Source organism: Staurois parvus, unplaced genomic scaffold (assembly GCF_062004578.1).
Source record: "Staurois parvus isolate SC_StPar_1 unplaced genomic scaffold, SC_StPar_1.0 ptg000027l, whole genome shotgun sequence".
In the NCBI taxonomy this organism is placed as follows: domain Eukaryota; kingdom Metazoa; phylum Chordata; class Amphibia; order Anura; family Ranidae; genus Staurois; species Staurois parvus.
In genome coordinates, this window is record NW_028317823.1 from 1,904,819 (window position 1) to 1,919,361 (window position 14,543).

The 14,543-nt window shown below is 42.2% G+C and overlaps 1 protein-coding gene across 3 annotated transcripts in view; it reads right to left on the reverse strand.

Moving 5' to 3' along the window:
• The window catches only part of FAT3 (FAT atypical cadherin 3), a 617,414-nt gene that overhangs the window by 79,546 nt on the left and 523,325 nt on the right, over positions 1-14,543 (reverse strand). For all 3 annotated transcript variants that reach the window (XM_089656533.1, XM_089656524.1, XM_089656517.1), the window contains exon 20: positions 1,840-1,974. In XM_089656533.1, coding sequence (XP_089512659.1) covers positions 1,840-1,974 — 135 coding nt within the window. The remainder of the gene's footprint in view (positions 1-1,839; positions 1,975-14,543) is intronic.

A 14,543-nucleotide genomic window follows, 5' to 3' on the forward strand; every position in this document is an offset into this window, starting at 1 on the left:
CTTTAATAATGATACATCCACCTCCTGGAGAGTGTCCTTCACTTGTCTGGATGTTGTGAATGGGTTTTTCTTTACCATAGAGAGGATCCTGCGATCATCCACCACTGCTGTCTTCTGTGAACTTCCATGCCTTTTTATGTTTCTGAGCTTGCCAGTGCGTTTTTCTTTTCTCAGAATGTACCAAACTGTTGATTTAGCCACTCCTAATGTTGTTGCTATCTCTCTGATGGATTTGTTTAATTTTTGAAGCCTTACAATGGCCTGTTTGGATAGCTCCTTGGAACGCATTATGTAGTTTCACAGCAATAGATTCCAAATGCAAATACCACACTTATAATCAACACCAGACCTATTACCTGCTTAACTGGTGAAGAAATAACGAAGGAGTAGCCCACACCTGGTCATAAAACAGCTTTTGATTCAATTGTCCAATTACTTTTGGTGCCTTGAAAAAGGAGGGATGGCAACTCTTAAGAGCTGTAATTCCTAAACCCTTCCTCCAATTTGGATGTACATACCCTCAAAGTAAACCTGGTGCTGTGCACTTTCAGCCCATATTCATTATATAACTATAGCTTGAATATGTTTTGGTAAATACCTGAAAAAATCTAAAATTGTGCCTTTGTCCAAATATATATATGGACCTAACTGTATGTGCTCCAACTTGGGAGACTCTCAAAATTATAGAGTTAGGACCGGAGTAAACTGGGAGACCTTGACTATGGCCACTGCAGCTTACACATGTTTTTTGCAAATGTGGGCAACTAATCACCTTGTTTTTAATGTGAACTGTAGACAGGGTCAATTTAATTATGTTGCAGGCTGGCTGTCAAGTAAGCTGGAAATTGTTGTTTGTTTTTGATGCATGTTGCCCCATGTTGCAAAGGCTAGTTATAGGTTGGAATGGTTGCCACTTGTTTGTATAATTTGGTGAATTGATGCAGGTACGCACTGGATACTTTCAGTTGCCATTGTGCCCTTGCTGGATGTCCCATGCACCCCTTTACCTTTAAGGAGGGGTGGGCTCCCTCCGGGCATACCTGTCCTGAATCTATTTATTATAGTCTATTTAACTTGGGAGACTCTCAATATTATAGAGTTAGGACCGCAGTAAACTGGGGGAGCTTGACGTAGCCACTGCGGCTTACATATATTTTTGGCAAATATGTGCAGCTAGTCCCCTTGTTTTTAATGTGAACTGTTAGACAGGGTCAATTTGGTTTTGTTGGCTGGCTGGCTGGCAAATGGGCAGGGAGATGTTGATGCAAAGGCTAGTTATAGGCTGGGGTGGTTGCCACTTGTTTTTATAGTACCATTAACTTGGCTTTCCCTTTGCAGCTGCTACAACATTCTCTCTTCTGAGAAGGCTTTCCACAGAATTTTGGAATGCGTCTGTGGGATATTTTTCTCTATTCAGCCAAACTAGTAGTTGTGAGATGAGGTGCTGATGTTGGATGAGACCAGAACAAATACCATTCATAGATGCAACAAATCTATTGACGGTGGAAAAGCAAGTTTAATTAATGCGTCTTTTTATTACAATTTTACCATGTAGATATTAATGTCATGCACTTTTAAGTTTAGTATCTGACCTTAGCTAAAGGCTGTAAAGGAAGGTTAAGAGCCACAAAAGACTCGTTTGACATGTCTGCTATAGAGTGATATCTTTTAACATTTATTCTTGCGACGCAGCATGCGAGGTTGCTTTTCTGATGTGCTATGTATTTTTATTTATTACCTTTGGGTTTAGGGATAACATACATCTGTAGTCTTTCATATTGAAAAATGCTTAACGCTCGTGGCTGACTTGATAATTTTCTTTTGAATAATGGATTGTACCTGAACATTCGCTGAGTTTGCCCGGTGGGCACTGACAGATGAAAGGTCTCCGACTGATTTCATATCCCACACATTGCATATCCTCGGGACACGGCTTGTTTAAACATGGATCTGCCGATCCTGGACATAGTCCGCCTGCAAGATAAACACAAACATCTTAGGACACGAACCAGCAATCCTTTACTTTTGTTACAGTGGACTTATCCGCTGATAGAGCTGAAACGGAAAAATGTTGTGTTGCTGCAGAATATATTGAAGTGGAAAAGCGTAATGTGCAAAACGATAGGAAATGTTACCTGTGATACATGGATAACTCTTAGGTGAACTTTTCTAGGGCCTGTATTAGGGCCCTTTCACACTGATCTGTTTTGGATGCATTTTTGGGTAAAAAAAAAATCAGAAGAAAATTGCATCTCCCATTGATTTCTACAGAAAACACCAAAAATGCATTTTTTGCACAGTTTTTGAGTCACATGTTTCACAGGTACAGGACTGTAAGAGTCCAGAAAACGCATGAAAAACAAATATGTGTTTTTTCAATGTGGGCCCTTAGGGCTCATTTACACTTGTGCTGCCCTCTATGCTGCCAATTTACATTCATATCAGAGATTTCCCCAACAGTATTTTTTCTGCTGTTAGATGTCCTCAGTCTAATGGCTAGCATCATTCAACCCCTTCCTCTGAGCCCAAGTTATCCTGGACCCTCCCTAGCCTGAATGGACAGTGAAAGGAGAATCAGCACAGTGATGAGCTCATCCTTCAGCCACTCTGCTCTCTCCTTCGATCAGCATGCTCCTTGTCAGCACATGAGCTGATATGTTCCTTGCACTGCTTTTTAATCTCACACTCCAGCCCTGCTGTACAAGGACTGCAAGAGGCTCATACCAGCTCATATGCCTTACAATGTTTGCATTTAAAAAATGCATTGAGGTCTCATGCACATGAGCTCAAAAACGTCTCTTTTACAGGCATATGACTTTTTTTCTGCCTCTGAATGCCCTACCATATTAGTCTATGTGTCCATGCACACCTAGGCATTTACAGGAGTTTAAAGGCAGAGGCATTTAGAGGCAGAAAACAAAAACATTACTTGTGCATTCAAGCAAAAAAAAAAAAAAGCCAAATGTTCCTAATCGAATGTAAATGCATCTAAACCGCAGTGTTTAGCGCTTGAGATTTTTTTTTTTTTCATTTCGATGGCCAGAATAAATATTCTGGCCAATGAAAAACCCCCTAAATGCGTTTGCAAAACAGGGGACTAGGTACACTTTAGAAGTTGTTTTTCTCCTGCTAGGAAAAAAGCATTTCCAAAAGCCCCAGTGTGCATGAAGCCTCAAGGTGGGAATGCACAATTAGAAAATCGACCGACCGGTCATCCGACAACAGTGAGGCGTTCATTCGTTGGTCGAAATCGTGGCCCACATTAACTAATCTAAAAAAAATCGTTCGTCGGGCAATACGTAGTGTTGATGTCTTCCATACAAGTGGAAGTGATTCAGTGTGCGTGTGACCTTGTAGCCACGCCCTTTCGGCCAAAACGAGCGATATACACAACAATTACCAGCAATGAGTATAATATAGTTTATTACATGACCTATATACATAAATAGTGATACATAAAATATAATATGCACAATTCTGGTTTCATTATCTCATTAGGCCAATCTACTTTTAACCAGGGGCGGATTGACCATTCGAGCACTCGGGCACTGAAATGCCCCTGGTACTTTTTATAGGCTTTTTTGGGGCAAGTACATAGGGGCCCCATGATCCCCTATTGCCCAGGGGCCCCATGAATTGTCAGTCCGCTCCTGCTTTTAACATTTGGATTTTTCGTTCATGTTTACAAAGATTCCTTAGACATAAACATCTGAGTCATCTTCTGTTTCCGCTCATGCGTGATAGCGCTTGATAGATTTCTTTTGTATGACCGTCATACCACAGCATAGAAAATCGGTCGTTCCTATGCGAAACAACAACATTTTTCACTGTTTTTCCACCGGATGTTTTCGTTCATAATATCGTTATCTGTTAAAACATCCTGCTCATCAACGAAGAGAAAATCGTACGATCAGTGGTTCTGCAAAATTTTTCATACAATTTTCTTATTATGTGTACAGGGCATTAATAATGTGTGATTACAGAGCAGCATTAATTTGTGTCTTTTATATCTGCCTGGAGTTCAGCTCTATTTATAATGTTGCAGGGGGACTTTCTTACTGGATTTGGAATGTTTGCAATATTCCTTATATTGTTCCGAAAGAAAAAACAATTCTTATAATTTAAAAATAAACTTACAGATGCGTCTTTCACATGAAAGCTTCAGCATTTGTTTTCCTCTCCGCGGAAAGTTATTCTTCCGCTTAACACAGTTATGATATGTAAACTTTACTCAGGCGAGTGAAAAGAAAAATATACAGTGGGACATTTAAGTTAAGTAAGTGCCATCTGGCAGGCGTATTTGCGAGTTACTGTGCAATCAATTACATCGGCTGATAGAAAGTGAACGCTGTGCTGACATGGAAATGCTGGGCTGACGTCTCCTGACTGGCCTCACATTACCGCAGAAAATATATATTTTCTTTGGAAAATGGGCAAATTACTGTTTTCACAAAAGACATGGTTCAGTTACTAATCCAGCTGAGGCCCGCAGCAACTTCTTCAGGGAGTGACAGGCCGTGTGCTGAGAGGTAATATGCTGCCACCTTGTCCATTAGACTCGCGGTGAATTATAACCTGGCAGAGGCTCGGCAAAAAAAAATGTGATAAGCCAGGTAAAACCAACGCCAATGGAAATATGGAAGATTCTCTAAGGCTTTGCAGTCTCTGCCATATGCCCCACATTTCTAAAAGTGGAAAGGACGACAAAACTTAACGCAGGATGTTTTGCCAAAAGACACGCACCTGCTGGAAACCCAAGTCACAAATCCATCATTTTTGAAACTGTGGATTCCAGGGCTGAGATTCAAGTGCTGATGTGTGCCAATGGAGGAACAGTTGGGCTTTGGTGAAGAGGATCACTGAGAAGGAGATGGGAGTAAGCAAGTAAGGAGTTTATTCTACAGTTAATAGGTTTACTGCTCCAAGAAGGGAATCTTGAGACATTGCCTATTAGCGACCCCGGTTGCAATCTCATGGCAGTGGAAATCAACAGCTCCTCTGTACACAATGGAATGAGCAACAATCTTAAAAAGATATTGTGTCAGTTTAGATCACAAACAATAGATTTCCCAGCACACTTACCAGCTAGCCAGCAAAACAACTAAATTGACCCTAACAATTCACATTAAAAACAGAATGCTTTGCTTGCACACATTTGCAAATATATGTGTAACATAATGTGCCCACGTCAAAGTTCCTCTGTATACTGCAGTCCTAACTCTATAATGGGAGTTTCCCAAGTTGGAGCATATATAGCATAACAGAGGCTCTTGTGATGCCCAGCAAGAGCAAGAACAGGGTAAATTTAGTTGTTTCAGCTGCCATTGTGCTCTTGCTGGGTGACACGTTCATCCCTGTGCCTTTATGGAGGGGTGGGCTCCCTCCAGGCCCACCTGCCTCTAATCTATCCACTCCTATATGTGTTCCAGCGTGGGAGACTCTAAAAATTATGGAGTTAGAACCGCAGTATACAGAGGGGCCTTGACGCGGGCACTGCGGCTTACGCATATATTTGCAAATGTGTGCAAACAGAACCTTCTGTCTTTAATGCGAATTGTTAGACAATTTGGCTGTTTTGCAGTCTAGCTGGTAAGTGTTCTGGGAAATCTTTGGTTTGTGTGTGATGTGTTGCTCTTCCATGTGCACCTTACTGCAAAGGCTAGTTATAGTTTGGGGTGGTTGCCAAATTTTTGTACAGTATGTCAATAGAGAACCTGGTTTCCACCGACAAGAAAAATTCTCAAGAAACTCACCAAGCTTGGACTTGCTGGATGGCATTTAGAGATTATGACTCATTTAGGACTCCTTCACATGTGAGGTTGGGGAGGTAAAACTCTGTGGTTGATCCCCACCCCCCAACTGCTATCCCCTTTAGCTGCACAGCCATGCTGTGGCAAGAAAATACACCCTCTTTGCTTTCAGGGGGTGCTACATTCAACTTAATAGAGACACTCTGCAAGTGTCTTGTACAATGCAAGCAGCTGAGCTGCGCTAGTGCCACGATTAAGGGGTTAAAGTAGGCGGTGAGGAGTTGATACAATGCCTCCTCACCACCTGTCAAATGTTAAGAGCGATCTGATTGTTCTACACAGAGACCATAGCTTTTGTGAATAAGCTTTTAAGGTGCTAACATGCAGTTAATTAATGAGCTTTAGCCCCTCCCATTAACGTTAGGCTCCCACATTCTGATCTGTACCTCCTATGGTTCCCTCAATAAAGAGAAGATCCTATCAAGGTCCCACTGCACTACTGTCTTGGTTTGTCTAGAGCATCAATGGCTTATTGCTTATTTTCTTACATTTCTTCTGCTTTTTTCCTTTCCCTCTGCATCCTCCCCCCATTCCCCCAGAAGGGGGTCCTTCTCATTGTGTCCTCTTGGGTGCTGGGCAAAAATCGTACATTGCAGTGTGGTAGGGGGTCCTTTTCATTGTGTATATTTGGATGCTGAGCATAGGGTGTGCATGCCAGGTATAGGGTTGCAGATGCCATGTAGTTGGGGTCCTCTGCAGTATGGTAGCTTGGATGCCAAGCTAGGAATGGACATGCATAATGTGACCAGGGTTCCTATTCTGCTTACTCTTGGGTTTTGTTCCTAGGACATACATGTGCAGTGTGGCAGGGGGTCCTTCTCAATGTGCCCACTCGGTTGCCAGGTATAAGGCTGAAGATGCCTGTGTGGCTAAGGTCTTCTGCAGTGTGCCTTCTTGGGTGCCAAGCTAGGAATGGATATGCATAGTGTGTCCAGGGTCCCTATTATGCTTACAGCGCACTGGCACAGTGTGGAAGATGGTCCTTCTCATTGTGTCCGCTCAGGTGCTTGGCCTAGTACATGCGTGTGCAGTGTGGCAGGGGCCCCTTCTCATTGTGCCCACTCGGTTGCCAGGTATAATGCTGCAGATGCCGTGTGATTGGTGTCCTTTGCAGTGTGCCAGCTCAGGTGCCGTGCTAGCAATGGGCATGTGCAGTTTGATCAGGGTCCCGATTGGGCTTAGAGCGTGCCTGTGCAGTGTGATGGATGGGAAAGAAGGGCGGACTGATATCTCATGGGGCCCCCGGGCAATAGGCAATCATGGGGCCCCTGTGTCCTTGCCCACACTCAAACCACACCCAAAAAAGCATATGAAAGGTACCAGGGGCATCTCATGGGGCCCCCTATCAACCCCGGGCCCTCGGGCAGTGCCCGAGTAGCTAAATGGTCAGTCCGCCCCTGGTGGGAAAGGAGTCATAGGACTTGTAGTTCATGACCCTTGCATAGAATTTCCAGGATGTGGCCCTGTGTGACCTGAAGTCTACAGTGGTGAACATCAAATTGCTGGGAACAAACATGAAGCAGATAACATTATGGGGTATGCGCAACTGCTTGCTTTAAATGCATTAAGTTAAAAAACACTGGGTGTTTAGTATTACTTAAGATGTCTATACCAGAAATCTGCCTAACGTGAAGATCCTGACATACAGTAATTATTATACATAGCCATGCCCAAGGGGAATTTAGTATTACACGGTAACACAAGTCTAGACACTGTCATGCCTGGGGGGGGCAGCATATGCTACTAATTAGTGACAGTACTGCTTAGCCAAGACCTCTGGTCCTGGTGACAGGTTCACTTTAAAATCTACACGTGCTAGGAAAATACATTATTAAATACCTCTACAGTGAAGGATCTCCACTTTATTTATCAGTGTTTGTCACTAAAACGCCATAACGCCTCGGAATTATTTACACTGATTTTCCCAACAGAGATTCAGAAATGTCAACATATCTTTATTCATTTTACTGTTCATTCAGTCGAGCAATACACCTGATACTATTAATGCCGCAAAGAGGTTTGCATTTCAAAACATTCAAATACAGCTAAACAAATTGATTGTGCCCTTTTAAACACATCGAGGTTGGCATTTCAATGCTCTCTCGTTTCCCCGCTACATCTAACCATTAATGGCTTAAGGTGCTCACAAGCAGTGCGTACCGCTGGCTTTCATTAGTGGCAGAAGGTAGAAGTAAACCATAACTGAATGGCATAGTGTTTGGTAAAGGGCTGTGTATCATGAACAATTTCTATATTTCTATTACAATATTTTTTTTCATCCTTTGTTGCATGTGAGTGCTGCAGATCTCTTGCAGCCATTATTTGTCTACATGCATTCGATGCATGGCGTTTCCTGATGGTGACAACAATAGACTATGTGTTTGTAATGTGTATAAAATGTCCATTCCTAGTCTGCATCACAATTCATTTGCAGCACTCCCTGCTGGTGAAACCTAACACTGCAATGCAGCAGTTAAAAACCAACTAAAGGCTCCTGCATGACAGTCTGCACAAATACCAAATCCCGTTACCATCTGGTGCACAAACCTCATAATGTAAGCAAAAAGATTTTATTTCTCATCCTCGACTGAGCCAAATCTTCTTTTATTTGGGTCTCAAAAGCTCCCCCTCTTAGACACTGCAGCACAGTGGGAGAGTTTTAGCAGCAGAGACAATGCTGCCAATCAAAGAAGTGGGCAGGACTAGGTGTGGCCGAATGCTGACAACCTACAGGCTTATGAACCAATCGTAACAATGCTGACAGCCACACCCCCTGCAATATTTTTTCATCCCACTGTAGTGAAAGCAGGCACATCCTACATGGGAGTGACAACTCTGCTTTAAATTTAGGAGCAGTGCAGCTGCATTGCCACCCCATCACATGAGGCATCGTTAGGTAGACTTTACTGGCAGGATCAACAAGTATTTGCTGGGCTTTGCATGGAGCCTAAGAGAAAATTGTAAGTGAGTATGCACTTTTAATTAAATGCTGCTGCACCTTTTAATGGGAGTCCATAGTTCTATTTTGTACTCCTATGGGCTACAAGGTACAGCAGTGAGGAAGAAAAAGAAAACTTTAGGGTGTGGACAAGATTCAGGACAGTATTTTTAATATGAAACTAATGCAGGCCATAGACAGGTCGTTTATCGGCCGAATTGTCGTCCGCACGAAAATATTCATGCCGTTAGTGGGGCCAGCCCATCAGCCGTTTTTTGCGGATCTTCTTGTTTATTTTTATCAGTCATGCTGGAAAATCCACGAAAAACTGCCGTTTTTCGTAGACATTGGTGGCAACATCGGCAACAACCGTTTTTTCCTTTATCGGCCAACAATTCGGCCGATATACGGCCCGTCTATGGCCAGCCTAAGTTCAAGAACACCAGGGACATGACCTCAACCTAGCAGGAAGGCCTGGTTCACACCAATGCGTTTTTTGGTGCTTTCTGCAGAAGCACACTACAGTCCATTTAACATGGTTTCCTATGGGACACGTTCAAATCTATGCTTTTTACAGCAGATGCATTGTGGAAAGGGTCAGGGACCTTTTTAAGCGCAATACAGTGCATTTTTGGTTCAATAGACTTCAGTTGAGATGCTGCAGAAAAGCATGTAGTGTGTTTTTGTACATGTTTTTGATGCGTTTTGAAGTTTTTTTATCTGCCCTACAACATATTGTACAAAAAAACCATAAAAACTCAAACACTGCAGAAATGCATCAAAAGCAAACTGCATAGGTGTGACCAGGCCAAAGAAAGTTTAAAACTAATCTTAGAAACCATTATTTGATAATATGAAAGAGTTGTTGATGCTTGCAATAGACTTCCAGCAGAGGTAGTAAGTGGATTCAAACATGCTTGGGACAAACACAGGTCTATATTCAGACAAAAAAATTTAAAAATGAATTATTATTATTAAAATCATTAATAATCATCATAATAGGCAAGACTCGATGGACCACTTTTTTCTGTCGTCACTCTTCTGTTTCTAATGACAGAAACCAGGAGGAACATGCTAAAGTTGATGTTTGCAGACAGAGGAGACCCAGGAGTCCTACAACTGTGTTGCACGTGTGGATATTGTCAATAATACTGACTTTTTGCATATTTCCTATAGACCAGCAGAGAAGAAATGAGCATTAGATTGCAAACAGTCCTTCAAACTGCTCCACATTCTTCTAAACTCAGTACATGTGTGCCATCTGGTACCAATCACAGCAAGATGGTCTGGATTACAGGTAATTTAGATGTTCATGTGTCTCTACTAAACCTAATTAAAGATGCAAGGCAGCCGACTCAGAGAGCGTTTACTGGACTGCAGAGCAAGCCATGTTTTACTGAAATGACCCCTCGTATTACAAACTGTACCTGCGTTCCATGTGTTACACATTTACATATGCTTTTAACTTTTTCCAAATGTATCTGTGCAGGACAGGTGGCTTCAGCAGCATCAGAGCTGTTCTTGAGACCAGAGCTCCTACAATGAGCTACTAAACAGTAAGGATGGCAGAACATGACCTACTCCAGTAGCCACTTCTGAGATGATCAGGGCATTTTCTTCAAACTAGACTGGATTATGTTTGATGATCAGGAGCATTTTATCCCTACTAGACTGGATTCTGTTGGATGACAAGCAGCATTCTCTTTCTACTAGACAGGATTATGTCAGAAGGTCTGCTAGAAGAAGCCTACGCCTCGTCAACTTACTTGTGTTCTTTTACCATGCCAGGTTTTCTTCTCTCCAGCTAATTTAACCTAACTCTCTCTTTGTAATATGAAACAATTATGTACTGTATATCTCTGTGGTTATTGATCTCCAGGCATTGGAGGTCTCCTACTGTTCCTGGAACTTCAGACTGGGTCATTGAGGTGTGTTTCCTGACAAGGCTGAAGAACATAGATGACCTTTCACTAAGTTACTCAAGATCAATATACTGCAATGGGGAGCCCCTGAGTCCTCTTTATGTATACCTAAACATTCCAGTCTCTTGTTTTTTCAGGTCACAATTGGCCCTTATTCCTATAGACTCCCACTCTAGGTCCATTAACAGCGTTTCCACGCTAACCTCACCAGAGGCCTAGTAAGAGTAGTGTTTTGGGACCTGGACCTCTGCGCCATGCACACTCCCCTTCCTTGCCTTACCCCCCACTCCTTTCTTCCTTCTTTTTTATTTTTCTCTTCCAGTTTCTTGGACTCCCTTGCCCCACTAATTATTTTTGATTCTGACAGTGCTGGCCTGTCAATTGAATTCTAACTTGGATGCTATTCTTAGGATGGGTACAAATGTCGACCTGAAGAATGTTCATTGATACCTGAATTGTCTGTAACCTTGTGATCTCCATCTGTTGACCTGTTGTACTATCTCTGTTTTTGCTGGCATACATCAATAAAATGCTATTCTTTAAAAAAAATGTATGTATGTGATAATATTTAATAGTTAATTAGGCTCCATGCACACGGGGCGTTTTAATAACGCTGGCAACGTTAGCTGTGTAAACTCACGTTAAAACCGTTTTGTATTATTGTTTTGCTGTGGGCTTTTTTTTGCAGTTTTCAGCATTTTTTAGAGGTGTGTGTGGTTTTTTTTTTTTTTTTACCAAAAAAAGGTCCAAAAACGCTGGTTTGTCACGATTTACCACGTTTTGCAGCATTAGAGCATTTTTACAGCTAAAAAACTCCTATAGAAACCCACTAGTTCTCTGGGTTTTTTCCAGCCAATAAACGCCCCTGCCGAAAAATGTTGATTACAGTCTATTGCAGGCTATAGACGGTTCGTTTATCGGCTGATTTTTTTGTCTGAAAAATGAAACATCGTTTGTTCTGTAATCCGACGTTGCCACCAATGATTTTGAAAATCGGCCGTTTTTCATGAATTTTCCATCATGACCGATAAACGAAATGAGGAGGAACCGCGAAAATCAGCCAAAGCCATTGCCCCACTAACAGTGCGAAAATCGGCCGATTATTCTTTCGGATGAAAAATCGGCCAATAAATGAATCGTCTATGTCCTGCATTAGTGTGCATGGACACATAGGATAACATGATGGGGAGTTTACTGGCTGTAGAAAAACCGTCAAAAGCCAAAAACAGCCGCTGTAAAAACGTCTAGTGTACATGAGGATTTTGGCAATTCACAATTCACGAAGAGCTCCCTTCTGTCACTTTTTTGGCAGAAGGAACACCTGTGGACAGTAAAGATAGATCAAATATAAAGGACCATAGGGAGGGACGGCATAGAGAAAAATAGTTCTCTCTGTAAAGAAAGGTACATTGTCCTCAGTGCTAAAGGGCTGAAGTGTACAGGCGGTCGCCATGAGAAGCTGCTGGACACATGGGCCTCTAACACTCTCATGTGATTGTAATAAGGAGTCATAGTCATATGCAGTTTTAAGGGCATTATTCCTAACCAATGCAGAATTTGTTCTTTTTTTTTTTTACGACAAATAATAAAGATACGCTTTGGCAATTCTTTTGGTTGTATTTAGGGTTAGGGTTATAAGAGAATAATGGCCCTGATGTCTCCTGACCCAAATGTTATTTTAGAACAACCATTCTCAACTCAGAGGAACCCTTGAACTAACTTTCCGGTCTCCGGGAACCTCTTCATAAAATTACTATACCTACAACTCATGATACATTAGTGTAAGGGCTCTTTCACACTGAACACAGTGGAATGCAGTTGGCTGCATTTTGGACTGTACTTCAACTGCATAGACAGACCAAAATCCAAGCTATGCCATGGGCATAGTAAACACCATTGCAGTGTAGTGCAACGCAGTGCGGAAAAGTACAGCATGCTGTATTTTTCTGTGCCGCAAACACACAAAAACGCATGGAAATGCACTGCAATGCATCACAGTGCTCATAGAAGCCCAAAGAATGAAGGAAGTGACCTCACAGGATAGAAAACTACACGTCTACTGCATGTAAAAAGCGCCTCAAATGCATGAATAGTTACAAAGAAAAAATGTGCAGTTACTTGCAGTTTCTGGTGTGAATGGGCCCTAATGGTCAGTGGGAGAAATGCTCCTTACTCTTGTGGTCATTGGGAAGAATCCCCGTTATAGATATCTAAAAAGATCAATGGTGTCAGTTGGAATTTATCTGAGAGGCAGTAATTGCTCACTGCTCAAGGAGACCCTAGCAACCTCTGGAACCTCCATGGAACTCTGGTTGAGCTATCCTGCTTCAGAGAGACGACTGCCAAGCAGGCATGCAGGCATGGCTTCCAACTGGACCAGTTAATTTAATAAAGCAAGCATGTCTGCCCTCCTGAAGGTTTTGTTCTGGGGTCCCTATTAAAGAGACTTGGGCTTATCATTCTCTGCTGAGCAGCAGGAACATAAACTGTACTTTGCTCATTCTTTTTTGGCCAGTAAATACCAGAAGCTCAAGGTCCTTACACGCTGGTACAAGGTCCCTTTCTCCCGTGGCGGTGAGTACTTGTTAGCGGTGTGGGGAGGCTGAAGAAAATATGTTACATATTTTTTGGTTGAGCCGGAAACTGAAGAGGTTTTGGAACCAGGTACATGACACAACCAAGTGGGTCACTGACTTTGATTTGGGTATTGACCCAACCAGATATCCTCTCCACTATTCTGATCTCTCTAGTCGTAGATATAAAAACTCAAGGCTAATTCACCTCTTGAATGCGGCACAGTCCTGTATTCAGGCAATGTGGACTGGTTCTATAGGACCCAGGGGCGGACTTACAACTCATGGGGGCCCCAGGCAATAGGGGATCATGGGGCCCCTGTGTCCTTGCCCAAACTCAAAAAAGCCTATGAAAAAGGTACCAGGGGCATCTCATGGGGCCCCCTACTAACTCCGGGCCCTTGGGCAGTGCCTGAGTTTCCAAATGGTCAGTCCGCCCCTGATAGGACCCAGTATATTTGTTCCGGGGATTATGGATCCACTCTAGTAGATGATGGGTGAGGGGCAACCCCCCCTTTTTTTTCTCCCCACCCCTTTTCTGTTTATTTTGGTTGCTCTGTGATAAGTGTTTAAAAATTGAAGTGTGGTCTGGATGGTGAGAACATTAACGCCATCGAGTAGTAATGGTCAATATGCTGTAATATGTTTTTTGATACTAAGCAATTTCTTGGCCTTTGTCTGAATATTGTTGATTTCCGTGCTGTGTGAATATAAATGCCAGGATATGTTTCCGACATTCATTAGAATTGACGAAGCAGCTTGGATAAGCTGCAAAAAGCCTTCAACATTACAGAACAAATCCAGTTGAATGTGACCAACTAGTACCATCCAGTCTTTTGTTCTATCGCTGCCCATGAAAAACCATCATATTGTATGTCTCAGGAAAATTTTTGCAAATGTAAAAGTTCAATCAGCATATAAGCAACCCCTTCATTAGTTGAAAATATGGTTGAATACAAAAAGGGTTTTCTTGCATAACTAAAACAATAGAAGGTCTGCTGGTTGTATCTACATAGAGTAAACGTTGCAATTGAATATTCCATAAATGGTTAAATCTAGAAATGTCTGTGTTCATGAATATCCAACATCAGCTGGATAACATGCTCTTGGACTAATATAATATAATCCTGCTGCTACAAGCAAGTACTACCCTGTAGTACTTGTCTTTGACAGTCATAGCTCATACAGAAAGTAATATGTTATAGTACAATAATAGATGCAGAGTGTCTCTGTTCAGTCCCATATGCCATAAAATCATGTAAATATAAGCCTGCATGAACCATGAGTGTCCTTACAAATT